Raw genomic sequence first — 26090 nt, 5'->3', positions numbered from 1 at the left:
AAGAAGAAACAAAAGTATAAGGCTTTGACAAGAAGGCCACTTATGAGGAAACTCTAGGAGAGCACTAGGGAGAGAGTTGACAAATACCTGGCCTCTCCTCACTGAAAAGCAGCTGAGCCTTAGAAAAGCACAGGCCACTCCTGGGCCACTGTTGGAGAGCTGCCTGTCATCAACTCTTCTGAAATGCAACTTCTGGGAGCAGGGACTCAGTCCCAGAGAACACACCCACTTACCCTGACCTGCTGGACCTGCAGTGCGTTTTGCATTATGATGCGTGTTTTAAAGATGATTTTCAAGGAAGGGATTGTGTTCGGGCAGAACTCATTTTCACAGCTTTTGAATTCTTTTGTCTAAGGTTATCTTGGCAGCTGACAGTGGGGCTAGCAGTGTACCCAGGGGTTCAGAGTTCTTGATCCCCAACAGCACTGGGACGGGTCCTGTGTCCCTGGTTTGGTCCTGTACCCTTGTGCGTCAGAGCAGGAGGTGGGGAGGTTGCACACGTGCGGTGCAGTGTGGCAGGCAGGACCGGGCGAGGGCACCGTGCACCCTCGGAAGCTTCCATCCTGGGCTTTTGGGCTGCCTGTACCGGGCGGGTCACTTCCCAGAGACTGAGAACAGGGGTGCCCGCAGCAGGCCCAAGCGCTGAATGGCCCGCTGCTTTCCCCAGATTCCCAGGACTCTGGCTCGCTCTGCTTCTGCTTCCGGTGGCTGCTCATCTGGTTCAAGAGGGAGTTCCCCTTCCCGGACATCCTCCGACTGTGGGAGGTGGGCACCAGTTGGGGGAGTGCGGAAGGGGTTGGGGCTGCAGGCTGGAAGGGACAGATCTGGGGGCACTATCAACAGATTCCTTCTGAACCCCACCCTACCTCCAGGTGCTGTGGACGGGGCTTCCTGGCCCTAATTTGCACCTGCTGGTGGCTTGCGCCATCCTGGACATGGAGCGGGACACGCTTATGCTCTCAGGCTTCGGCTCCAACGAGATCCTTAAGGTGAGCTCCTTCCCACCCCCACACAGGTCGTGGAGTCCCTGGAGGGTGGTGCCGCCCTGTCCGTGCCACCGTGCCTCTTGCTAGCCGGTGCTGGTCGCTGTGAACACAGCGAGGGTGGGACGACCCCGTGTCCCCAGACCTACCCATGGCCGACCTGCCGTGCCTCCTGGCAGCACATCAACGAGCTGACCATGAAGCTGAGCGTAGAGGATGTGCTGACGCGCGCTGAGGCACTGTACCGGCAGCTCACCGCCTGCTCTGTAAGTCCCGGCCTCTTCCTGCAGCCAGCCCCCGCCCTCCTGGCGTCTCTGACCCCCCTCCTGTCTCCAGGAGCTACCCCACAACGTGCAGGAAGTCCTGGGCCTGGCGCCGCCTGCCGAGCCCCACAGCCCCTCGCCTGTGGTCTCCCCGCTGCCGCTGTCGCCCACGCGCGCCTCGCCGGCCCCGCCGCCCGCTGCGGACATGGTGCCGCAGCCGGACAGCAGTCTGGAGATCCTGCCTGAGGAGGAGGATGTTGCTGACTCGTAGCCTGGCCGGCCCGGCCCTCGGCGCACCTGCACTTTAGTGGCCGCTGCGCTCCTGAGGAGCTGGCTTCACGGAACTGACACGTCCCCGTGGGTGGTGACTGTGGGGAGAGAAGGCTCCCGGGGAGGAGGTGCTGCCCGGAGTACCTTCTGGTCCTGGGCCTGACCACATGGGCCTGTACTGGCCAGTGAGGCCTATGAGGAGGCCTCTTGAGGGTGTGATGGGCGTGCGGCTGAGCAGAGGGGTGACGCAGGACACCACTGCCGGGCGGCACCCATGGAGCTGCACACCCTGAGGCTGCTTTCCAGAGGAATAAACTAGTTTAACTCCGCTGACCGTGGGGTTTTCTGTTCCTGCCTTTGTGCGGGAAGAACGCCGGTTCCTTGGCACACCAGCCCCTTGGTGCAGTGCTCTTTCCCTCTTGTGTCCCCAGTGCCACAGAGTCTGACCTGGAAGAATCTGGGGTCCCCTGGGGGACGGAGGGTTGAGGGCTCTGGCCCTGCAAACTGCGGAAGCAACACCTAGGGAGGCAGCTGGGCCACACAGTTTTCTGAAAAATATTTTAATGCTGGGTTCCCTGAATGGACTGTGGGAGGCGCTGGGCTGGGGCGGCCCTTTGCTCCGCCTCTTTGCACAGAGCGCAGCCAGCCAAGTGCACAGCCGGCAGCTCCTCGGGGGCGGTGCTCGCGGGCTCCTCGGGGCTGTTGATCCTCAGGGCAGCCCGCAGCGCGGACTTGACGGCGGTCTCCACCCAGCCGTGTGGGTAGGCGGTGTGCTCGCCCGCGAAGTAGATGCGGCCGTAGGGGGCGGCCCAGTCATAAGGCTGCTCCGTGCCCTCGTCGGCTTGCCAGAGTACGGGCGGCTGCACCACAAAGCCACCCTGGCTGTGTGGGTCCTCGGCCCAGCGCTTGACGACGCCGGTGCCATCCCAGAGCCGGTACACGAGCTGCCCGTGCAGTGCCGCCACGTCGCTCAGAGCCACGCGCAGCGCCTCCTCGACTCTCAGGCCAGCAAACGCGGAGGCGGCATCCGACCACGTGTATGAGGCCAGCAGCAGCGCGCCCTCACCCTGCGGCGGGTAGAAAATAGCACGCGACGGGCGGTCTGTGTTCGAGTGGCCACCTTTGATGTGTTCCTCGTGCCAGAAGGGACGGCGGAAACTCAAGAACACCTTGGTGGCTGGCACATAGTGCAGCCTGCGCACCGCCTCCTGCCGCTTACGCGTCAGCGGCGGCGAGAAGGTTATGCGCTGCAGCGCCGGGCCGCTGGCCGTCAGCAGCACCACGTCGGCGGTCAGCGCCTTCAGGCTCTGCGGCCCGCTGGAGGTCTTGATGTGCACCCGCACGTCGTGTGCGCCCTGGGTCAGCGCCACGACCTGCGCGTTCAGCAGCAAGGGCCCGGACAGCGAGCTCAGCAAGGCGCGCGGTAGCAGGTCCCAGCCGCCCACGATGCGGCTATACCTGTTGGGGACAGCGAGCTTGATCCGGGTCCAGCGGCTCCGCCTCCTCCCAAGGCACGCCCTCCCGGCCCCTTTCTCTCCCGGGCCTTGCAAGGGCCCGGCCTCTCCCAGCCTTTAGTCCCCCCGCCTCCCCGGCCCTCACTGGAGCTGGTCGCTGAGGCAACTGTGAGCGCGCAGGGCCTCTTCGAAGCTGAGATAGAAGAAGCCATCCTTGGACATCACGTCTCCTAGAAGCTGGACAGCCGGCCGGCTGAGGTTGCCCTCCCCGACGAGGTACTCCTGCGGGGTGGGGTGAGTGCCGCCCCGTCAGGGCCCAGCCGGGCTGCAGCCTGCAGCGCAGACCCGCACTCCGGTGGGCCCGCTTCCCCAGCTCAGGGTTCTGTGCCCTAGAACTTGCAACCGGCTTCAGCCTCTCTTGACCAAAGAGGGAAACAGGTCCAGAGAGGGTGGACACGGGGCCTCTCCCGTGAGCGGGACAGGGTTGGCGGGCCAGCACCTGACCGCTCTGGGGGCAGGGGTTCTGTTTCTCAGCGTCACGCTGAGGCCCCACTCACCAGGAGTGTGTGCTTCTCAAACTTCCTCAGTGCCTTTCTGCAGCCCAGTGCCTTGACATCTTTTAGGGCCTGTCGTGGACCAAGCAGATGGTACTGGGTTGCTGGCTGCCAAAGCCTTGGTGCCCTTTCTGCTTCTGCCCATGGTCAGCCGTTTACCACTTTCTTTCCAGCCCCAGGCCTTTGCCCATGCTGTCTGTGCCCTTAGACTTGCCCTCTGCTGCAAATCAGATGTCACCACTTGGGGACATTTTGTCAAAGAACTGACTCCATCACTCAGTACGGCCTGCTACCATGTCATCCTTGCTTCGTGTGTGTGTGTGTGTGTGTGTGTGTGTGTGTGTGAGAGAGAGAGAGAGAGAGAGAGAGAGAGACAGAGACAGAGACAGAGACAGAGACAGACACAGACACAGAGGAACCTGCAGCAATCTTCCTGCCTCAGCACCCCCAGGGTGGGGAAGACTCCATTCCTCCGTGTGGTGGCCTGTAAGCTCTGAGAAGGCAGAACTGTATCTGTCTCAGTCGTGCTGTGTCCTGGGACTCAGTAAATATTTGGGTTTAGCTCACATGGATGCAGACAGCAGCTGAATCCCTTCTGCCCACAGCCCTCTCTGGCTTCCGGGTACCTACAGCTAGAGATCTAGCCCCTCAGAGGAGCGCTGCAGGCCCTGCCAGCCCCTGGCTCATGCTCTCACAGCAGCTCTAGTGACAAATGACATTATCTCAGCCCCCAGGGGTCGCCTGCCTCCCCTTTCCTGCCACAGCAGTGACTCAGGCCTCAGCTCCCCCAGCAGCCCTGTCCCGTTTTGGCCCAGCTCCCTCCTACAGGGGGCCTGGCTGGAGAATGTGCACCCTCCCTGCCACCTGCTCCGCTCCAGTTTCCCTGCCTGCTCCCCCGTACTGTCAGTCTCAGGGACCAGCAACTTGGAGAGTCCAGGAGGGGACAAGGACGAGAGTGAGGGGCTGTCAGGATGGTGTGGCCAGCTCCTCTCAGGCATCAGGAGAGGCCCCAGGAGCTGCTTCAGGGAGCAGTGGGACCTCTCTGGATGGGGAAGGCAGGCACTAGGGCAAGGACATGTTGAGGGCACAGCAAGGGACGACAGGTGACAAAGTGGGCATCCAGAAGTGCAGTGTGCTAGGTGAGCATGGTGGTGCACATCTGGAATCCCAGCACTTGGGAGGCTGAGTTTGAGGCCAGTCTGGGCTACTTCATGACATCATGACCAGCCTAAAGTACACAGAGAAACCTGTCTCAAAAACCAAAACAACCCCATAGTGCACGTGGTGCACTGGGAGGACTTCCAGGGAGTGTAAATTTGAGAAAGAAGCAGCTGAGGTAGAGTGGAGGATGCAAGACTATCCTGGGCTGTAGAGCCTGAGGGCTGGGGACTGGCCCCGAGGCACTGTGGACCTGCAGGGTCAGCTGTGTGTGGAATGCTCTTCTGGTGCCAGGCCAGGAAGGCTGGGGGCCCAGCTGGGCCTGGACAGGGAGGTGGGAACTGGCTGCAGGGCAGACAGGCATGAAGAGGCCCCTGAGGTCTGCCCCCTGCTGGCTGGCTGGTGGTGCTGCGGGGGGGGGGCGCTGGCAATCCAGTGGGTTTATGGGCAGGTGCCCAGCTCAGCAGAGGACTTAGGGTGCTTTAGGTAGCTGCACCATGTCAGAGTCCGTGGTGTCAAAGGTGAGGTCGTCCAGGACAGAGCAAGGGAGAAGGGGAAGCCACGGAAGCTGGTGTGGTCGGCTCCGCTCACAGGGAAATTGGAGACTGACAGCTGGCGGCAGGAGAGCAGCTGGCAGTGCCAGGGGTCACGGCAGCACCTACCCTGCTGAGAGCCATCTGGTAGATGTCTTCTGGGGAGTGGCCCCTCTCCCCGGGGCGCAGTCTGTAACCCAGCTTCTCAGGCATCTTCTCCACCACATAGTTCCGAAGCTTCACACCATTCACCTCCGTCCACGTGTTCTCGTCATACTGGGTGAATGTGGTCAGGTTGAGTCCCAGGCTCTTGCAGAGTGCATGCAGGATCCTGAGGGTGTGGGAGGTCAGGTGAGGGCTGGGAACTCTGTTGGGGGGGGGGCTTGGAGAAGGGGCATGGGATGGCATGAGGCAGGGGCTAGGTTCAAGCTCACTGGTGCTGGGGACAGGAATGAAAGGGGACAAGGCCAGGGGCTGGGGTAGCCAGGGATTGGGACTGGATTAAGAGCCCAGGTTAATTTCACTGAAGTGAGGGTATCCAGACCCTGCAGGTGTGGGGACAGGGCTGAGGATGGTGGAGTCTAGGGATGGGGAAGGCCCAGAGCTGGGGCCCTGCTGGGAATAGGACCCAGCGTGGGTATAGGCTGAGGTGGGAGTCAGGGGTCTCTCTTGGGGTCAGGCCCTAGAGTAGGGCCGGGGTATCATTCAGTGTGCAGTACAAGGCCTCTGATCTGCAGCACCACAAAAGAACCATGGAGAGATGCTGGAGTCTGGAGGGGGATGAGTTGGGGTTCTATGTGCGCACCCAGGTGGGGCTACACATGGTCAGGTCAGGTCTCACCTGTGGGAGCTGGGCATGCGCATGGCTCCCAGCTCCCCAGACCAGCCAGTCTTGGGGTCCCGGAAGGTGAGGATGCGGCCCCCGATTCTGTTATCTGCCTCCAGGATGGTGACCTGAAGGATGGGGGAAGCAGACCCTTCAGCTCCTCTCGCCCTTGCCTCCCTCTGTGCCTTAGCAACACAGACCTAGACCAGGACCCCCGTCTTGGGGTGGCAGATGGGAGTTGGAGGGAAAACAGAGCACGCACTTTCAGACGAACAGGAAGGCCCCCCAGCTGGATTGTAGAGGGACTTTCCAGATCAGGGAAAGGTGGGGGGGGGATTTCTCATACGCAAAGCGGGTCATTCTCATTCTTGGATTTAGTGGGGTGGAGTAGTGGTTGGACCTCAGGGGACACTTCCCCATGGTGGGGTCACTTCCTGCTCCACCACAAGCCCCCCCACCTGCCAGTTAGTGATGTGTCAGTGGGATGTCCCTCTGGGACCCAGGATGGCAGGGCTCAAGGCACAGACCCGTCGGAGCAGAGCTTTTGGGAAGGACAGCGCCCACCCCTCCCCCTCGCTCGGGCTCTGGCCTGCAGCAGAGGGCTGGGGTAGCTGCGCAGTGCTTCTCACCTTGTGTCCAGCATCACTGAGCACCTTGGCCGCCACCAGCCCAGCCACGCCAGCGCCGACCACAATCACCTTCTGGGGCTGTGTGGTGCGGTTGAGGCCCAGGATTACCACCTTGAGCAGCTGCTCATAGTCAGGGTCGCGCATGCATTTCTCGAAGGGGTCCCGGCCCGAGGCTGCCTTCCAGGCCAGAGAGGCTGCCAGGCTGAAGAGGATGGGGACCAGGACGAGGAGGTGCAGGGCTGGGAAGGAGGACAGGGTCAGTGCACAGGCGACCAGTGCTGGGACCCCTCCAAGCCCCAGCCCACTCCACACTTACCCAGCTGGACCATGACTCGAGGGGATGGTATCTGGGATGGAGAAGCGAGGGTGCTATGATGGGGGCCTGTGTCCCCCCAGCCTCACTCTGTACCCTGGGACTGCTGGCACCACAGCCACCTCTCGGTACGTGTGTTCCCTGGCCCCGTCAGCTCTGCTTTCTTGTCCCTGCCTCTGTCCCCTCTGCCTCTCCTCTTCACCTTTCCTCACCACTTCCCTGTCTTGCTGTCCCCTCTTCTCCCTGCTGGCAGTCAGGCCTGGTCCCGCAGGTCCTGCAGCCAGCCTCCGTGAGGCGTGTTGCGCTACTTCTAGCTCTGCGTGCTTCTGTCCCTCTTTAAACAGGGGCCCCGCCCTCCTGGGCAAGCTGGGGGTGGGGGGCTGCTTTCCTGGAGTCTCATAGGCAGAAGCTGGCGGGTGTGATGGTGGCATATAAAGGGGTCAGGAGGAAGTAACTTATTCTGTTCTCTTCCTCTTGCCCCAAATAGTTTGGGGTGGTTGGGAAGCCAGAAATAAATCGCAAGGTACTGGGGCTGAGGGTGGGGACTGCCCGTGGGCCTGTCCCAGCCCTGCGGTGGGGTCTCCGTTCCTACCTATCCTGCAGTCTCCTTGCCTCCTGGACTCTTGGGGTGGTGGGTGGGGGGCAAGGTCTGGGCTAGGGCTGCCTGGCACTGGGCCAGGCTTTCTCCTGAGTCCCCGTCAGGTGCTCCTTGGCTCTGCAGGGCCCCTATGACTCCCCTCCCCGTGTGCCAAGTAGAACACTCTGTTCTGTGTGGTGGGCAGCATCATGGGTGAAGGCTCCCAGCCTGGCACCTGCCAGCCAGGGACTGCAGGCCAACCAGGTGACCCCTCATGGTGGCTCCTGTCCACTTCTGGAGTTGGGGGCCAATGCCACAGGGCAGATGGAGTGAAGCCAGGTAAGACCTACAAGCATTCTGGTCCACACTACTGTGGGCTCGGTGCAGGGCAGGGCAAACCAGATGACAACTCCAAGGAACCTCGCACCAGAGCTGACCTGGCAGCAGGGGTCTCGCTTGAGCCCTGAAGCCAGTGGAGGTGCTTCTTGGGGTACAGAGGGATGGGGTTCTCTGCAACAGGGTGGGGGCCATGTCAAAAAAGAGCAAGCTGGGAAACTCCACACTCCATCAAAAAGGATGTGGTTTGGGGGAGGAGTGGGGTGCACATGAGTGAGTGAGTCAGAGGCACCATCTGGCCATGGGGGGGGGCAGCCAAGAAACAGCAGAGCTAGGCAGCTGGACAGAGCCCCTCGACTGACTGCTGAGGGAAAGAGCTGAAGTCTACAAATACAGCTCCAGGGACAAAGGACCAGGAGCGTTCTGGTCTCCAGCTGTCCTTTGGCTGCTCTGTGCTCAGGGCTTTTCGACCACCACTGTGACCAGCACTCACAGGGTCACATTTGACGGAACAGTGGTGAGAAGGACCCTACAGCTCACAGGGGAAGGCCTTGCCCCAGGTCCTTGCTTGGTCCCTGGCTGGAGTGTGCACCACCATGCCTGGCACCATGGGCTCTTAAGGTTTTTGGGGCCCGCTTGGACATCTGCAGGGTGGGCGAATGGCCCCTTGGCCTGGGCCCCTTGCTGCTGGGCTCTGCAGAGCAGAAATAGGAGCAGGTTCCTGGACAGCATGGTCAAGAGTGGGTCCCAGCACACAAGTGCCCCCTGCACTACTGATGACATGATCGTACTGCACTTAACCCGAGAATTCTGCCAAGGTGAGCTTTGCTGTCCCCGTTTACAGTGGGGGAAGACTGGAGCCCAGGTGAGGCCCCAGCTAGCGTGGCTGTGGCTGAGCCAGTGCTCCCAACTGCTCTGCTGTCGAGGCCAAGCGCAGACCCAGGACCAGGGCCCAGGCCTGGCCAGGCATGCTACGAGGTGCTGCCTTGTACACTGTGGGGTGCCCCATGAGTGCATGAGAACATCAGACATCTCCAAGTACCACTTGGGTGTTGGGGGGGTCATCCCTCAGCAGCCCTGAGTGCAGCACAGCCATGGGGAGCAGGGCACAGAGCAGGGACAGCCAGCTGCAGGAACGCTAGAGGCTGCATTGCTGCGGACCCTACATGGGATGTGCGTGTTCAGGTGCGCAGGACTCATGTAGTCTTCATTCAGCCTGTAGCACTTCCAAGTGAGAGAAAAATAGCACAAGTGGACGTGGTGGTGCATGCCTGGGTCTCACAGGGGTTTAAGATCAGCTGGAACTACACAGCAAAACCCTGTCTCCAAAAATAAAAAAGGAAAAAAGAAAATCCCAGCTGGATGTGGCGGTGCACAGCTAACCCCAGCACTCTAGGAGACTGAGGGAGGGGGATCGAAAGGTTGAGCCAGCCAGAGGAATTCAGCAAGACTGTTAAAAAGACCCAAAGGGCTGGGGCTGGGTTAAGATGTAGCTCATTGTGAGTTCAAGCCCCAGTACTCAACACAGGGCAAAGCAAAACCAATGTTAGTTGGAAGCTGAACCCCAGCACCTCACCAACTCAAAGGTAAGCATTGAGGGGCCAGGCATGTTGCACAACCGTCTGCTGGAAAGGACAGAACTTTCCTGGGGGTGCTGGGGACAGTGCCAGGTGAGGTGAGCGTGGGAGGAGACAAAGAGCAGCAGGATTAGGCTGGACGCCTCTGATGCTGGGAGGAGACAGCACGGGCTGCCCGGGTGATGGCTGAGGTCAGGGGACAGGGCAGGAGATGGGGTGGAAGGGGGAAGCATCCCTTTGTTTCAGTTGGCTCTGGGAAATCCTAGTTTTATTGGATTTCTAGGAATTGTTTAATCCTTGTAGGTAGAAATGGTCTTTAGCAGGGGGAAACCCTGCCCAATTTGGTTTTGCTTTTGTGACCACAATGGCAGTTCCCATGGGGATTTAGGACTCATACACAGCAGCCAGAGACCTGGTAGTCTCATTAATGGCGTGTGAGGAAGGCAGCTGGCTAGGGAGAGGCCTGACACAGAGCTGTGGATCAGCCACAACATGAGAATTAAACAGTGGGCTAGGGCTCTTGGCCAGAATTAACTTCCTCTGCCAATACAGAGTAAAACTCCCCCTAGAAGTTCCTCAGTTCTGAAGAACTTAAAATGCAAGGAACTGTTTTTTTCCCTTAAAAACCCATTTCTTTTAATGTCTGTATGCTGTGTATCTAGGTTAGAGAGCTTGAGTTCCAACTGGACATTTTAAATCCAGAGCCACTTGTCACAGGTGGCCACTAGACAGTTGAGCAACTCAGTGCTCCGTAAGTCGCTCCAGATCAAGAGGACATGCAGCTACCTCCTGCCTTGAAATCTAGCTCTTCTGCTTCCAATGAACCCCTCCTAACTTCTCTTTTGGTTCACACAGAGTTAACAGCCCCTCAGCCCCGGCTGGGATGGGGACACGGACAGCCACACTGCTGGCAGCTGCACTCCTTTCCTGAATCGATCTGGAGACCTTAGGGGCCAGCATGAAGTCACAGAGGCTCGGCGACTGCCCAGGGACATGGGCAGACGGCAGGGGCCCAGGCCTGGTCTTTGTTCTGACTTGCAAAGTGGGGATCCCCTTCCTCAGAGCCCTCCTTCCCATTTCCAGAACACCCCCAGGCTCCAGATGGGGTCACTCACTGCATGGCTGGCTCTGGGGGGCTCTCTCAGTGCCCATGGCCTTTCTGGTCAGCCCAGGACAGGAGTCATCATCGGGCCCATGCAGAACCGGGATGAGCGACAGTAGCTTTGTCCTGCTGCCCTTGGCCAGCTGCGTGAGGTCCTGGTGTGAGGTCAGAGTGGTTGGGAGGCTTCCAAGGGCTGGCCCTCCCTTCTCCAAAGCACACACTATGGAAGCTGCCTAACATAGCAGGGACACAGACATGGAAGGATGGGCCCACGTGTATCCATGGCCTCGCTGCCACTGGGGTAAGTGGAAGGAAACCCCAGATACTGTGCTGCTTTGTAGGTAAATATTTTGGGGTATTTCTCTAAAATAGCAATGAGCAGATCTTTTCAATAAATATATGGGGATTGATTTACAACCATATGGCTTTGGTCTGGACACAACCATATGCAATACACAAATGGGGGGCAGGGCTGTGTTCTAACATTTTACCCACGAAAACAGGAGGTTGGGCCATGGCAACCTCTGCTTGAAAGGAGCGTACCCAAATTAAAAATAAATAAATGGCAAGGCTATGAGGTGGTGCAGTTGTAATCCCAGTATTTGAGGCTAAGCAGGAGGGTCACGAGTTCAGCGTCAGCCTAGGCTCTACAGATTAGCTCAAAACCAAAGAAAATAAAACTACAGCATCACTGTCACATTTTACTCATCCATTTGTTTGAGGCAGGGTCTCACTACATATCCCACATTGCCCTCGAACTCAAGGCGAGCCTCCTGCCTCAGCCTCCCAACCTGCTGGGGTTACAGGTGTGTCTACCATGCCTGGCTCACTATCACATTTTATGGTGCCAGGGATCGCACGCAGGACCTTGTGCTTGTCAGGCAGATGCTTATGCCGCTCAGCTATCTCCTCGGCACTATCACATTTAAAAATGTTATTAACTCCTTAGTTACCTGTAAATCAGTGTTTACATTTTCCAGATTGTGTTTCTCAGTTTATCTGGTTCAAGGGCTGGAGAGATGGCTCAGTGGTCTAAAGCACCTACTTGGAACAAGCTTGGCAAAGCACAGGGACTGCGGTTCAATCCTCCAGCACCACATGCCAGCCAGCCGCGCCCCCTGGTGGGCTGAGCTGGCCACACACACACACACACACACACACACACACACACACACACACACAAAATGTAAAATAAAATATCTGGTTCAAGATTCAAATGAGGGGCTGGTGAGATGGCTCAGTGGTCTAAAGCACCTACTTGGAACAAGCTTGGCAAAGCACAGAGACTGCGGTTCAATCCCCCAGCACCACATGCCAGCCCGCCCCACCCCCTGGTGGGTTGAGCTGCCCCCCCCACATTAAAAAAAAAATTAAGATTCAAATGAGAGAGGCCAGGTGGTACATGGCTGTAATCCCAGCACTGGGGAGGCTGAGGCAGGTGGATCCCTGGAAGTTCAAAGCCAGCCTAGGCTAGTAGGGAGTTCAAGGTCAGGCTGGACTATATAGTAAGACCCTGCAGCCACCAAAAAAAGGAAAAAAAAAAAAAAAAAAAAAATCAAGTGAAAGCCCATACCGCACATGACGCTATCACCTTCAGTTTCGTGGCTTTGGAGTTCGGTCTCTATAACTCAGGAGTCCTATGGGACGGGCAGGTGCCAGGTGAGCAAGGCTGGGAACAGTCTGGATCTTGACCTGGAGAAGGCCCTGTGCTCGTGGGGGTGAACTGCACAGGGTCTGGGGGCCCAGTGCCCAGGGGTCAGGCGACACCACAGGCCTGGGATCTCACTCCCAAGGCATCCTGCTGCCCTCAGAGCTGGAGGGCCACTTATTTCAGTCGTGAAGATGCACGGAAGGCCTTTGCACTGAGCTACATCCATGGCCCTTTATGTTGTTCTGAAGAGATGAGATCGGGTGTGTTCAGGGTGGTAAACCCAGGGCCTCACACATGCTAGGCAAGCACTCTATCACTGACCTACATGTCCAGCCCTGTTTTGTGAGACAAGATCTCAAGTTGCTACCTTTCCCAGGCTGGGCTTGAACTTTAATCCTCCTTCTTGCTTCAGTCTTCCAGAGTGCTGGGATACTGGGATAACAGGTGTGTACCATCACACCTGGCTTGAGAACAGTTTTAAAGCACAACTTTGGGGTTCACTGAAAACTTGGGAATGGAATGCTGGTACAGGCTTATACCAGTTTCTTTCCAGTTTTTTTGCATTACCAGGAATCGAACTTGGGACCTTGCACTTGCCAGGTAGGCACTTAGGCCACTGAGCTATCTCCCTGACCCCTCATAAATGTTTTTTTATTCTTCTGATACACAGTCTCACTACATAGCTTGGACTCATACTGACCGCCGTCTCAGCCTCTCCAGCGCTGGGATTATAGGCTTGTACCACCACACCTGGTTTTGGGACTGGCACAGAACACTGGGGATTGAACTTGGGACCTTACAGTTTGCCAGTCAGGTGCTTAGACTGCCAAGCTATCTCCCCAGCCCTGTTTTGTTTTGTTTTTTGTTGCTCATTTTGTCTTTTTGATACAGGGTGTCACTTTGTAGCTCAGGCTTTCAATTCACTCTAGTCTAGGTTGGTCTCAAATTCACAATGAACCACCTGCTTCAACCTCCTGAGTGCTGGGATTACAGGCCTGTGCCTCTGGGTTTGTAAGCCATTTTTTTTTGGAACCAGGAATCAAACTTGTGCACTTGCCAGGCAGGCACTGTGCTTCTGAGCTATATCTCTGGCCCTAAGTCATTCATTCTTAAAATTATATTTATAATTAATTTTACTAAAAATAAAGATAGGGGGCTGGGGAGATGGCTCAGTAGAATAAGCACTTGCCTGCCAAGTGCAAGGGCCTGAGTTCAATCCCCAGTTCTGCAAAATAAATAAATAAATGAACAAAGATTTAAAACTTGAATATCCTGTCTGCTTCTTGTACTATGGATAACCACTGAAAAGATAACATTGTACATTGTATTGATTATCAAAACTGTCCTATTAATCAGCTGTGAAACTGTCTCATTCATATTTATTTCTCAATTAAAAAAAAAACATTGAGTACTCAGCTAAAAAAAAAAAAGATTTAAAACTCCTGACTTCCTATCTAACTACATTTTACACTAGTATACAGGCCTTTTCAGGAGGTGAATATAGTTTCAGTGCCTCTTCTCAAATCATGCCCAGTAACCTTGCACAGATAGCCAGAAGTCCTGGAAACCACACCTGAGGACCAGTGCTGACGCCCAGCACTGCTGGAACCACGCCGGCCTGTCACAGGGGATGAGGCTGTTCTCTTGCTCTGAAAACCACGAGCAGTTTGAGAAATCTGACCTTTCTGCCTGTAGTAATCTCAGTTCTCTAGGTTGAGGCAAGAGAATCAGAAATTTGAGCCCAACCTGTAAAATTTATAAGATTTATCAAGACCCTGCCTCTAAAACAAAATAAAAACAAAAGCTGAAGAGGTAGCTCAGGGCTACACAAGTACCACAGAAACCAAAAAGAAATCCAATCCTTTAGGTGCCAAACAACTGGTGTTCCTGTCAGGCTCATCTAGGGAAGGGCTGGGCTGCGAGTCATTGGAGTTGGAGATTAAAAGCAAGGTATAGTATAGCCACGTATCTACTTGGCACTCTTATTCCTAAACAAGGGAAGGAGACACAGTAAGAGCTTAGTGAGGAGTCACCTTTAAAAGCCTCCGATTCCAAATTTAGTCACACTGGTCTTCATATTAGCTAATGAAGAGGAACTTGGTGGAAGCCAAGTGTCTGGACTGGCAAGGAGCTGCATCTGCCTGTCCTCTTCCTGGAAAGAGAAAGTGCAATTGTAAGGCCAGCAATCCTCTTGCAATCTGCTGACTCCGAGATGTCTGTCCAGAGCACCCGCATAGCCTCTGTCTGGACTTAATTCTAGTCACATGTTCTTCAAAGTGAGGTTCCCAAAGTACCCAGGGGTGTGAGAGGAAAGTATAACAATTTCAGTTTATTTATGAGACAGGATTTTGCTATGCAGTTCATGCTGGCCTTGAATTTAAGAGATTTTCTTGGCTCAACTCCTGGGTGCTGAGATTACAGGTGTGTGCGCCTCCACATCCACATCTGTTTTTGTAACTACCAGCTTGCTGGGCTGGAGCTCAGGGGTGGACAGTGCACTCAGCTTGCAGAAGTCCCCCCTCAATACCCAACACCAAAGAAACTGGCCAAAACCTAAAACTGTAAGGAAGCAATTAAGTTTTACTCATTTAAAATGCAAGTAGGAATAAATATATATACACACACATTAGAAATGCACTTAGGCTCTTCTTATGCACAGCTCCTGGCAGTAATGACCTTGTGGGCTCAGAAAAATGATTCCATTTTCTAACTCCAATGGCAGATCAGGGTCTGGTATGAAATAGGTGCTCAGAAACAGGCATGACCAGGTCAAATTTCAGCTGCTGTTTGTTTTCCATGGGAATGCAAAGGCCTCCTTTTGGGAGGCGGGGACAGATCAGGGCCAAGGCCCATGGGTTACACAAAAAGACTAGGGTGTCGGGAGCGTTCAGGGAGCTGCGTTTGGGTTCCCCTGTTTATTTCCGCCCAAGTCTGATGGCTTCAGCAAGGATATCCTTCAGAGCCCACCCATGTTAGTCCAAGGAAATTCTGGAAACTGGGTACAACCTCACAATGTGTGGCCTATCTTAGTGGGACCAGCTGAAGGAGTGGGCCAGACTCCCAGCTCCGGGAGTGAGAACTGAGTGCTTGGCATCACACAGGACTGTGGGAGAGGGTGGGTGTGGGGCAGGGGCTTGGGCACAGTGCCCCCAATTCAGCCCTCCCATGCAGCCTATGCCCTAGTTTTACCTGCTCCCCACTGTCAAAGCATTGCTAGAGCCCTCAGCTAGCCCAACTGACAATAAGGAAGGCTGCCAAGCCAAGGAGAGGTCATAACCCTTCCTGCGTCTCAGGAACATGGTTGGTCTGAGGCAGGGTTCTACAGGAAAAGGGCCACCACTATGACCCTGAGGAGACACTAGTGGGCCCTCTCACCCGAGGGTGGCTCCACCTCCACAGTGGAGCTGGTTCTGCAGGTGGCTGCCTTTCAGAGGAACAGCAGCTCACCCACCGTCTTCTGGAACCTGCTCTCTTCAGCAGCTTCTACCAACATTTATCCAATCAGCAGGTTTTGTTTTACACACTGATTTTATTTAGGAAAGCAACAGAATTATAGGCATTTGAGAGAATGCAGCAAAGTATAAAAACAAACACTAAAGACCCCCCAGGATAGAGCCCAGGCTCAGCCACCCCATATTTTACTGAGCCAAAGTTAACTTTGGCATAGGGAGGTTCAGAACCGAGCTGATCTCTGGCAACTAAGCCCATTTCAGTAGCCATTTTTGTGGACTAGAATGATGCTGGGTTTCATCTGCAATGTTTGGTCACTGAGTAAATGTGACCAGGATTGCACTGGGCACACACAGGGGAACCCAGTAGCCTCTGCCTGTAGGAGCTCACAACCTAACGGTGAGCTAGACAAGCATGGTGGGCACAGTGTGGCACAGCAAGTCTCACCACGAGAGGTGCCAGCTCAGAATGCTCCACAGATCCAGGCGGTCACCTGCTACAGCAGCTGTGCACAGTTCAGGCAGCTTCCTGGAGGGGACACCAGGTGAGCCCTGAGGACAAGCTGGCACGTCCTCTGCTCTTCCTCCATCCCTGTAAGGCCTCAACTGACTGTCTCCTTCTCTGGAATCTTCTATCCCACTGTGTCCTGGTCACAATGTGCTTGTCTCGTGGCTAATTTTCAGGACACTTCTTGTACACCTAGGCAGCCAGCTGCCAGCACAGTCCTTAACCTCAGTCATTTTCCACTGGGCTATGGCTACGTATGTGTTGGACAGAGGGGCTGCCCAGCCAGCTCTGGCTGGGGAGACTGCTTAGGTGGAGCAGCATTTCTCTATCATTTGATGAGGTGGGTGGTTGTAGTAGGTGATATGGGGCCAGCGCTCCACAGACAAAACAGAAAGCCCCACCAGGCCACTGCCCGGACCAGAAGATGCACAGAATACTTGCTATTTGCTAATGGGAAAAGTCAAACCACAGAACCATTTTCAACAGCACAATCATTTGAAAGAAACAAATGTCTCATTGCCAGCCCAAATCAGACACAGCCCCAGGCCCCGGAGCCCACAACCCCAAGGGGCTGCGCTCAGTCAAACGTGATCCTGTAGCTGCGCTCCTGCTCCTTGCGGTGGCCCTCGCACACTTTGGTCACCTCCTCCACCTTCCTCTGCAGAAGGGCCGAATTCTGGTCGATCCACTGCAGCGAGTCCATGTGTGCGTTGAGGATCTTGCAGATCTGCTGCAGTGGGTCGCTGGTGTCAGCAGGGCCCCCAGATGTGTTCAGGTGCTCGATGATGTCCTTGAGGTCCTGGGCCATGTGCTTCAGCTGCGCGTCGATGTTCTCGGCCAGCTTGTAGGTCTTCTCCCGCTCCTCGTCAGCGTGCTGCAGGTAGATGGTCCCACTCTGCTCCTTGACCGACTCCTCCAGAGGGCTTAGCAGGTCTTCCAGCTCCTTCTGCTGTGACAGGATGAAGTCGAGCTCCTGGTCCAGCCTCTTCTGGTCCAGCTTCTCCTTCTCCACCTCTCGGTGGAGGCTGGTGATCTTCTCCCCATTCTCGATCAGCGTGCGGTCCCAGGCGTTGACCTGCGTGGCCTGCTGCAGGAAGTGGCGCTCCTGGTCCTCCAGCTCCAGGCTCCACTTATTGATCAGGCTCTCCAGCTGCGCGTAGGTCATCACAGGAGAGGCAGCCACTCCAGCAGCTGCGCCAGAGCCTGACGGAGCGGTCGTACCTGCTGCTGCACTGCTTGAAATCGCAGTTGGCACCAGGGGTTTTATATTTAAGGCAAAACCGGTGGTGGCAGTGGTAGTGGTGGTGGCCGTAGTTGTAGCTGTTGCTGTGGAAGTACTAGAAGCTGCTCCGGGGGGTTTCAGGCTGAAGCCCAGGGTCCTGGCCCCAGAAGCCCCAGAGGTGGTTGCTGGAGCACAGAGGGAGAGCCCACTGGTGGACGAGGCGGGGGCAGCTGCTATCGAGGCGAAGAGGGTGGGACCTGCACTGGTGGTGGCGGGTGTGGGGGCAGCTGGATGGCTGGCCCCTGCTGCAGTGGTTGCTGGCGTGGATGCAGTGAAGGGTAATCCGGACAGTGCTGTGGGCTGGGCCTGGGCCTGAGTCGCACTGCCCAGGGAGCCAATGCTGAAGCCAGAGGTCCCAGCCTGGGATGTGCTTCCGCTGGTGAACGAGAACCCTACGGATGTAGTGGCTGGAGCTGTGGTGGTGTTAGAGGAACCAAACACAAAGCCAGTGGATGGCGTCGCCTGGCTAGAGGTGACAGTGCTTGACATGGCATTGGTGAGGGTGCTGCCACCGAGCCCAAAGCCGCTGGGGTTTGCTGTGGCTGGGGTGGCAGCAGTGCTGCTCAAACTTAGCTTTGGAGCACTGATTCCTAATGAAAAGCCAGCTCCGGTGGAAGCAGGAGTTGATCCAAAGGTGAACCCTGGGGTCTGAGTGGCTGGAGCTTGGGTGGTGAGTGAGAAGAGGCTGGTCGAAGGAGTACTCACAGCGGGCTGGGAGGGAGTGCCGAAGGTAAACCCTCCAGTGCCAGGAGTGGAGAAAGAAAACCCCACTGAAGGTGTGGTGGTTGCTGCTTTTGCAGTGCCAAATGTGAATCCACCTGTGGAAGTGCCAGTGCTTCCAAAATTAAACCCGCTCATGGTTCCAGACTCTGGTGGCAACAGCTACTCCAGCTCCCAAAGCAAATCGGCCAGCGTCTGCAACCTTGGGGAGATTTTTAAAGCACAGGAAGTGACATGATCAGATGGCAGTTTTGGAAAGGCATCCTTACTAGCATGATAGCACATGCTGGCTTGGAGGGGGGCAGGACTGGGTAATTAGAAGAGACAGAAGCCTTCCCTCTTGCCTCTGTGTAACCTACACTAGTCTCTGCTAAGCCAGCAAAGCAAGATCCAGAAGCACACATCCACAAGTGGGAGCGCGGTACTCAGAGCTGGGAGTGCCTGGGCGGAGCAGATCCAGTCAGCACAGGGAGCCCTGCTGCCAGAGAAGGCAGACAGACCGTGACCTGAGCTCAGCCCTGAGGAGTCCAAAAGGAGGCACTCTTGGAGAGCAGGACTAAAGGACAAAACACCACCACAGGGCTGTTCCCTCCTGCTGCAAGGGGCATGCGTGTAGAGGGAGCTGACCTGGCTCGTGCCACCATGAGTGCCACTCTGACCTTGTACGGCCTGAGTCCAGCTCCGGAAACCACCATGGACTGCACGCATGCCACAGCCTTTGCCTTCCTAACCTAGGGTGGTATGAGGCCCAGTGGTCAGCCAGGGCACTGCATGCCCATGGTGACTGGCTCAGGGATCAACAGGTGTGGGTCAGCAGCCAGAACCTCCCCACAAACTGTGGGGGAGGCCGGGTAGTACACACTTGGACCTTCCCCTTGGCAGCTTCTCAGCCATCACAGAAGATGGGTGGGAGACAGAGAGCACCCTGAAGCTGCAAGGATCAGCACACCCCTGCTGTAATGTCTAGCTGCAGGAGTCCCCAGCAGTCACCTAGGGGCTGCAAAAGTGGAGTGTGCAAGGTGGGGAAAGGGCGAGGGACCGCTGCATAGGGGCACTCCATGCAACATGGGCCTGCAGAGGCGCCTGGACAGATGGCAGCTCTGACGAGCTCCTTCAGGCAGGAGGCCTGTCCCACAGCAAAGACGAAGAGAGGGGCTTAGAGGCTACGATGATTTGTCCAGGGTCACCAGCTAGCAGGTGGGAAGCCAGCAGCAGAACCCAAGGCGTGGATCTGCTGGAGCCACTGACTTCCGGGGGGCCCATCCACGAACCTTGCTAGCTCAGAGACTGAAGACAGGCACCACCCTACACCCTACAGCAGCAGCAGTTAGATGAGGCACAGCTGAGGAGAAAGGGCCAGGCAATCACAGGCAGGCCAGGCGCCCTCTCCCTGCCCAGCTGCAGCAGTTTCTAAATGTACTCTTTCTACAGCAAAGACACACAATTGATGGGGCTTGGATTCTAAAAAAACCAAATTACAGTACGTGAATTAACTCTAAGGAAGCAGTGGACGCACAAGCCAGTGGGACAGGAGTGTGACACACTGACTTCATTAAACAAGCTCTCCTAAACTGGCTGTTAAGATTTCACTGGCAGGGCAGGGGGACCCTGAACTGGGTGGCTGGGGACCATAAGCTGGCTGAAGGCTGCAGAGAAAACGTCAGGGGCAGACCACATCAGCCATGTTATGTGCTGACGGAAGCAGCCTGAAGTGTGAGGAAGGGGCCACCAGCCAAGGAACATGGTGGGCTCTTGGAGTGCGAAAAGGCTGGGAAATGGGCTCTCCCCTGGAGCCGCCTATCCTGGCTTAGCCCTGTAAAGCTCATTCTAGATGTCTAACCACAGCATAAGGGAAATCAGTACGTGTTTTTTTTTTTGGTGGAACCAGGGATTGAGCTCAGGCCCTTGCGCTTGCCAGGGAAGCACTTACTCTACTGAGCCATTTCCCGGCCCCCATACCTGTTATTTCTGAACACTAATTTTGTGGTCATCTGTGAGAGCCAGCACCTGGTAGATCTGAGGTGTGACAAGGTGGACCCTGCGCTAAACTCTCCAGCAGATTACTGCAGAGCACTGGGTGTGTCCTCCTTGGACTGGCAAGTGGGGGCAGCACCCTGAGTCACACTGTGCCTGCCCAAAGGCAGATGGAAAGCTGCATCTTGAGGCTTTGAAGCATGTGGAGCCAACAGAGGGAGGTGCTCATCGCTCAGCTGTGAAGTTTCTGTTAAGACCGGGGTGTGGCTGACCTCAAGTTTAGGTTTACTGAAGAAGAAGAATTTACGGTTTACTGCCACCACCCAGCAGGTCCTAAGGCTGTGACGTGAATTGTCAATTGGAAGGTAGCAATTTCTGGGTAGCTAACCCCAAGCCCAAAAACCTGGTGTGGCCACAATGGGCTACAGCCACTCCCACCTGGGCCCTCCACTAACTTCACAACAGGCCCCAGAGGGAGATCAGATTATGGCCTCACTACAAGGACAGAGGCTCAGGTGAAAGGAAGTTGCTTATGTTTACCCACACACAATAAAGCCCTTTCTTTCTTTCTTTCTTTCTTTCTTTCTTTTTTTACAATAGTAGTCTTTCTTTTTTTAAAAATTTATTTACGTATGTATGTGTGTGTCCAGCTCAGCCCACCAGGGGGCGGGGCTGGCTGGCATGTGGTGCTGGGGGATTGAACCGCGGTCCCTGTGCTTTGCTAAGCTTGTTCTAAGTAGGTGCTTTAGACCACTGAGCCATCTCACCAGCCCAGTAGTCTTTCATTTATTATTTTGTGTTCAGCAACGAAATATTTCCATCAGCACACTCTACAAACGAACTTCTCTTCCACCCTATGGGTCATGATTCTACCTGAGTCTACAGGGTGGATTTCAAAGAAATAGTTGTATCTCAGTCCCACAAGTGACGCCTGGCCACGAGTAACTGTCATGGTCATTATGCATGTCCACAACACACTAGAACTTTGTGCGATATCCTATCCTCAAACTGTTAGAAGTGCTGGTCATTTATTTGCCATTCCAGTATTTATCTTATGTTTTACTCTTAGTACTTCTATAAAGCCCTTTCTTTCTTTTTATGGAACCAGGGATTGAACTCAGGCCCTTGAGCTTGCCAGGGAAGCGCTTATTCCACTAAGCCATCTCCCTGGCCCCAAGCCCTTTATTTCTATCCCACTATATGGTCCACAGGGTACCACCACTACTCTGTACTCCAACTTCCACCTAACGCCCATAAATATTATGTATTTGGTTGTTACAGGGTCTAAATACATAGCTCGGACTCATAGTGATCCTCCTGTTTTCAGCCTCCCCAGTGCTGGGATTACAGGTGTACAACACTATGCCTGGATTCTGTTGCCGGCTCAGTCTGCTCTGGGGGTGGGGCAGGCACGGGATGTGGTGCCGGGGATCGAACTGTGGTCCCTGTGCTTGCCTAAGCAGGTGCTTTAGTCTGCTGAGCTATCTCGCCAGCCCCTCATATTATTTTCCTTCATTGCGAGCAGTCACGGTGAAGTACCTCCTGCCATTAAGTATGAAGCCAGTCTCCAGATATTTAAAGCAAAGACTTGAGCTTGAATTCTGCCTCTGCCACTGAGCTTCTCTGAGGTGCTGTGCACCTCACCTTCCCCATCTCGAACAAGGACAATCCCCGTCCTCTAAAAGGAAAGATAAGGTCACAACTGAGAAGTCAAGGGCCTGACCTGAGGAAGATCCATTTCCATTTTCCTTTCCAAGCTGGTTCTTATTTCTTGGCAGTCACCAGGAAATCCCTCCTGGCTGAGAGGAAACACACTGTAGGTGCCCTCATCCTTCTACCTGGGAGCCCCAAACCAGCACTGCCATGATGTTGGTTCTGTGGGACAGGACCCCGGCTGTGGCACTGTCAAAAGATCTTACAGGAGCTTCGGCAAAAGGTCTTTTCACCCCATAAACACAGAGCCCTGCTCTGATTACCAACCTCGGCTTGCATGAGCATACCTCACTGCCAAGCCTCCTAGAGCCTGGTTTGTTTCTAGCACCCAAAGCATCTGAACGGTTCCACCTACACATCTCACTTCTCAGTCTCAGAGAGCTTTTGCTATTAATAAGCTGTAGCTAAAACTGTCCAGAAGAGCATTTATAAAACTTTTTGCAACTATTAAAGAGAACAGCCTTCTGCAAGGGGTGACTAGGTTATGGTTCCCACTGACTCAAAGTTCCACTGCTTTCCGACACCCCCGCTGTGTGCGGACTCAGGCCTGCTCTTCACTTCTGACATGTGACTTTACACTCCCGAGCACACTGCAGGGGCAGGTTCTCCTTGTAGACAGTGAGGGCTACAGATGTGTCCAATGTAAGCTTCAGGGCCAGGCTCCCAGGAGCAGCCAATGAGGGAAAAGCAGTAGGCTTGCCAGGGCCAGCCAAGAGTGGCCACTCAGAGGCTGTGCAGGTGCAAGAGGAGCCCAGGTGAAGGCAGAGTGGTGACATAGGTGTCTTTGAGATGTGAAGCGGTTTGGGATGACCGGAACATTGAGTATGCAGGAAGGCTGTCCAGACCTCAGGTCCTAGGAAGGGACTGCTAAGGCCTGGAACATCCAGATGGGTGTTTCCGTTTACCTGAGGTCTGTCTCAGGCCTTGCCTGACAGCCTATGTAACGCTAACCTATGGTGGGCCCTACAGACAGAAAACCCGAAGTTCTACCTTGCTCCAAGCCACAGGACTGAGCCCTGCCCTGTCCCTATCCCATGGTCCCTGATTCACAATGGAGTCAAAGTGCTGTGTAGTCAACAGCAACTATACTCTGTACTTTGCTCCTTTCTTATGCTAGAAGCTCAAGGCATGATCCTCTCCTAGGACAGATGTGGTGGAGCATGTAGTCAGCCCCTGGATCTTGTGCTACGAAGGGAAGATGCTCAGGGTACTCTGTACACTCCTGCCATGGGATGGCTTGGACACAGCACCAGTGGGTCAAGGAGCACCCAGAAGCTTGTACCTCCTCTCTCCTGGATGGACCCATGTGCTGCTGGGAGCTGCTAATGCTGGAAATTGATCCTGTGTGGGAGGGCAGGATGAGGCCTCATTGCCTAAAGCAGTCAAGCTACCTCACTCTTGAGAAAAACATCCTACCTGGACACTGTGGGCTATTAGTCGTTAGGCAACCTGTGCCTTGTAACTTTGCAAAGGTATAAATAAGCACTCCCTGATGTTCTGGGGTCCTCTGCCAATCAGGCATGGTCCACCAGCTGACCTCAGCTATTACACCTTGTCTTTACTTTCTAAACGTTCTTGCTGTTTTCTCTGGGGGACTACTGAAAGACCAACAAATCCTTACATTTGGCACCTGAATAGCAGGTACGAGATAAGTGGGCAGCAGAAACACTTGGAGAGCATTCAACAGGGGAGGGAAGTAAATTGGTTAGAGCCAGTATTCAGCACAGGCCTGTACTGGTACTGGAATATCAGGTGTAAAGCATGGGGATGGAGGCTCATTAGGGCCAGAAACTGGGCCAGATAGATAAACAAGCTTAAAGAGAGCAACAGGTTTGATAGAAGTCCAAATGGAGAAAGTTATAGTGAATTAAAAATGGGACAAAGTTTCAAGAACCACAGATGTTTATAGATGTATGTAAAAATGTTTGTTTTCTTGGTTCTTGTATTTACATTACTTTCTAAGACCACCACAAAGAACTGAGGGTGGAGTAGTGTTTTAAAATTGTGTCCCCCTGGGCTGGGGAGATAGTTTAGTAGAATAAGCGCTTGCCTGGCAAGCATAAGGTCCTGAGTTCAATCCCTGTTACTGCAAAAAATAATTAAAAAAAAAAAAAAAATCAAGTCCCAAACGGGATGACGACAGAAAAAAGGTATGGTAGAGTTTATTTTATTATTATTTTTTTTAAATGGCAGAAGTTTTTTTTTTTTTTTTTGCTCTCAATGCCTTCAAGGCATGACTGGCTGTCTTGTGTTGTGGGGATCGAACCACAGCAACCTGAGCCTGACTGCTTTGTTGAAGCAGCCAGTTAAAGAACTGAGCTAAGGGGCAGGCCCCCTATGGTAGAGTTTAAACCCTCTAGCTTTGCTCTATGAGATGAAAAAGGAAAAAATTCTTTTAAATTGCCAGCAGTTGGTTGCAAGTGGCATAAACTGGGTTCAGGAAGGGTTCCATGCTCCGGTCCTATGGATCTACATGCTCTGTTCAGTGATGGAGGCTGGCGTGAGTGCCACCACCTACAGTCCTATATGCCTAGGGCTAAGTAGTAGGGTCATGACTATGGCACACTGTGGCCTTGGCTATGCACATTGTTGGCACTTGCCTCAAAATCGTGTCTATGTTTAAAATCTGGGCAAAAACATAACATCCAGGTATCAGAGCCAGAGTGACAGCCAGCACATACAGTGACTCACCGTGGCCTTGGCTACAGGGCCCTAGCCCCTATAAAGCTTGGGGAGGGGAATATGGGCGAGGGAGCTCATGCCCTGTACTAAGACAATCAACCTGCTGCTAGCAGCTCACCTAGCCCTGAGGACACAGAGTGAAAGTGGCAACCGGGGGCACAGCCCCAATACAAAGAGGTCTTCAGGTGTTACCTGGTGTCGTTAATGCTGATTACACAGGGAAACTCAAAGTTATAGCTTAATCTACTCAAAACTATTTACATCACCCCGACTCTCACAGCACTCAATTGGTCATTGTGTATTTGATAAAAATCTAGAAATTATAAAGAAGGAAATATTGGGTTAACATAGAAATTAATTAAAGGAAAAACATTTTAAAGGGCTCTTCAAAAATGCAACACAGGGGTTTAAATGGTTGCTTGACTTTGACATCCCATTTAAATGGTGACAGGCCTGGTGGTGGCCTCCAAAGGGGTACAAAGTAGGATAACTTTTTCATATTTGAGTCACTTCATTCAAGAAAGAAATACTGTGCCCCAAACTGTTTATATCAACTAAAAATTATTTTCAGATTTTATTTGGTAATATTAATAGGCCCAATCCAGACTTCGGGCTAATTTCTATGGTGTTACTGACTTACATTATCCTTCAAGTAAATTAATTTGCTTGTTTTCACAAATGGGTTATATTGGGGGCTGGTGAGATGGCTCAGTGGTCTAAAGCACCTACTTAGAACAAGTTTAGCAAAGCCCAGGGACCGCGGTTCAATCCCCCAGCACCACATGCCAGCCAGCCCCACCCCCTGGTGGGCTGAGCTGGCCACACACACACACACACACACACAAATAAAAAACAAAAACAAAAACAAAAACAAAAAACAAATGGGTTATATTTGGCTAAGGGAGGCTATATCTAGCTTCCTCCTCCAAAATACAGCACACAGGTTTCTCACATACAATCAAAATTCAACTACAAAAACCAAAGCAGAAGTCAATCCCTACAACTTCACTCATCAATATACACTACTACATTTAAAAAAAAAATTTACATGGAAGTACTTGGGGGGCTGGGGAGATGGCTTAGTGGAATAAGCGCTTCCCTGGCAAGCGCAAGGGCCTGAGTTCAATCCCTGGTTCCGCAAAAAAAAAAAAAAAAGATGGAAGTACAGCGATGGAAAAATAATTCAAGCAGGTAATAATAAAAAAAAAAAAAAAAGTTAATTCGGGTAGAGGATATGCCTGTGTTTTTCAAGAGAATGATGAGCAATCTATATGGGCACCAGGGAGTGCCATCAGCCTGTACCATGAAGCTAGGTGTGGAGAAAAAGCTAATGACAATGCTGAGGGAACTGACAAAATAGAACTCTAAGGTCTAAATAGGTGATAGATTGTATAGAGATAACTGAGCTGAAAGCATTAAGGCAAAACAAAATACAAAGATACAAAATATGAGTATTATAGACAAAAGAGTCTATTCCTTCCAACTTTTTCTGATAAGGGATCTCTGCTAATTGACAGACAACAAAATCTGACTAGT

The 26090-nt window shown here is 53.8% G+C and overlaps 3 protein-coding genes across 4 annotated transcripts in view; 1 reads left to right on the top strand and 2 right to left on the bottom strand.

Moving 5' to 3' along the window:
* The window catches only part of Tbc1d17 (TBC1 domain family member 17), a 10784-nt gene extending 8941 nt beyond the window's left edge, over positions 1 to 1843 (top strand). The window contains exons 14-17 of the mRNA XM_004646419.3: positions 668 to 765; positions 873 to 989; positions 1163 to 1249; positions 1320 to 1843. Of these exons, the coding sequence (XP_004646476.1) occupies positions 668 to 765; positions 873 to 989; positions 1163 to 1249; positions 1320 to 1517 (500 nt within the window). The 3' untranslated portion in view covers positions 1518 to 1843. The remainder of the gene's footprint in view (positions 1 to 667; positions 766 to 872; positions 990 to 1162; positions 1250 to 1319) is intronic.
* A 233-nt stretch (positions 1844 to 2076) lies between these two features.
* Il4i1 (interleukin 4 induced 1) lies at positions 2077 to 10726 on the bottom strand. Its single transcript, XM_004646500.3, has 7 exons — positions 10589 to 10726; positions 6671 to 6909; positions 6057 to 6169; positions 5345 to 5546; positions 3528 to 3596; positions 3116 to 3252; positions 2077 to 2974 (listed from the first exon to the last, which is right to left on the bottom strand). Exons 1-7 carry the CDS (start codon positions 10623 to 10625, stop codon positions 2077 to 2079), a joined length of 1695 nt encoding a protein of 564 aa, XP_004646557.1. The 5' UTR covers positions 10626 to 10726.
* Positions 10727 to 15742: 5016 nt separating this feature from the next.
* The window catches only part of Nup62 (nucleoporin 62), a 29769-nt gene continuing 19421 nt past the window's right edge, over positions 15743 to 26090 (bottom strand). For both annotated transcript variants that reach the window (XM_004646418.2, XM_023706672.1), the window contains exon 2: positions 15743 to 18387. In XM_004646418.2, the coding sequence (XP_004646475.1) occupies positions 16761 to 18323 (1563 nt within the window). In that variant the 5' untranslated portion in view covers positions 18324 to 18387 and the 3' untranslated portion in view covers positions 15743 to 16760. The remainder of the gene's footprint in view (positions 18388 to 26090) is intronic.

This window comes from Octodon degus, unplaced genomic scaffold, assembly GCF_000260255.1.
Source record: "Octodon degus isolate 3935 unplaced genomic scaffold, OctDeg1.0 scaffold00268, whole genome shotgun sequence".
Taxonomy (NCBI): Eukaryota; Metazoa; Chordata; class Mammalia; order Rodentia; family Octodontidae; genus Octodon; species Octodon degus.
The sequence above is the reverse complement of the archived record's forward strand: the minus strand, read 5'-3'. Positions and strand labels throughout refer to the sequence as shown.

Bases quoted from the DNA above. Each gene is read 5' to 3' on its own strand.
- Il4i1 (XM_004646500.3), bottom strand. From the start codon at position 10,625: ATGGGCACTGAGAGAGCCCCCCAGAGCCAGCCATGCA. The intron at 5,547-6,056 runs GTGAGACCTGAC...CCACACCCTCAG, and splicing joins CGCATGCCCAGCTCCCACAG to GATCCTGCATGCACTCTGCA. The intron at 3,597-5,344 runs GTAGGTGCTGCC...GGTCCACGACAG, and splicing joins ACCAGATGGCTCTCAGCAGG to GCCCTAAAAGATGTCAAGGC.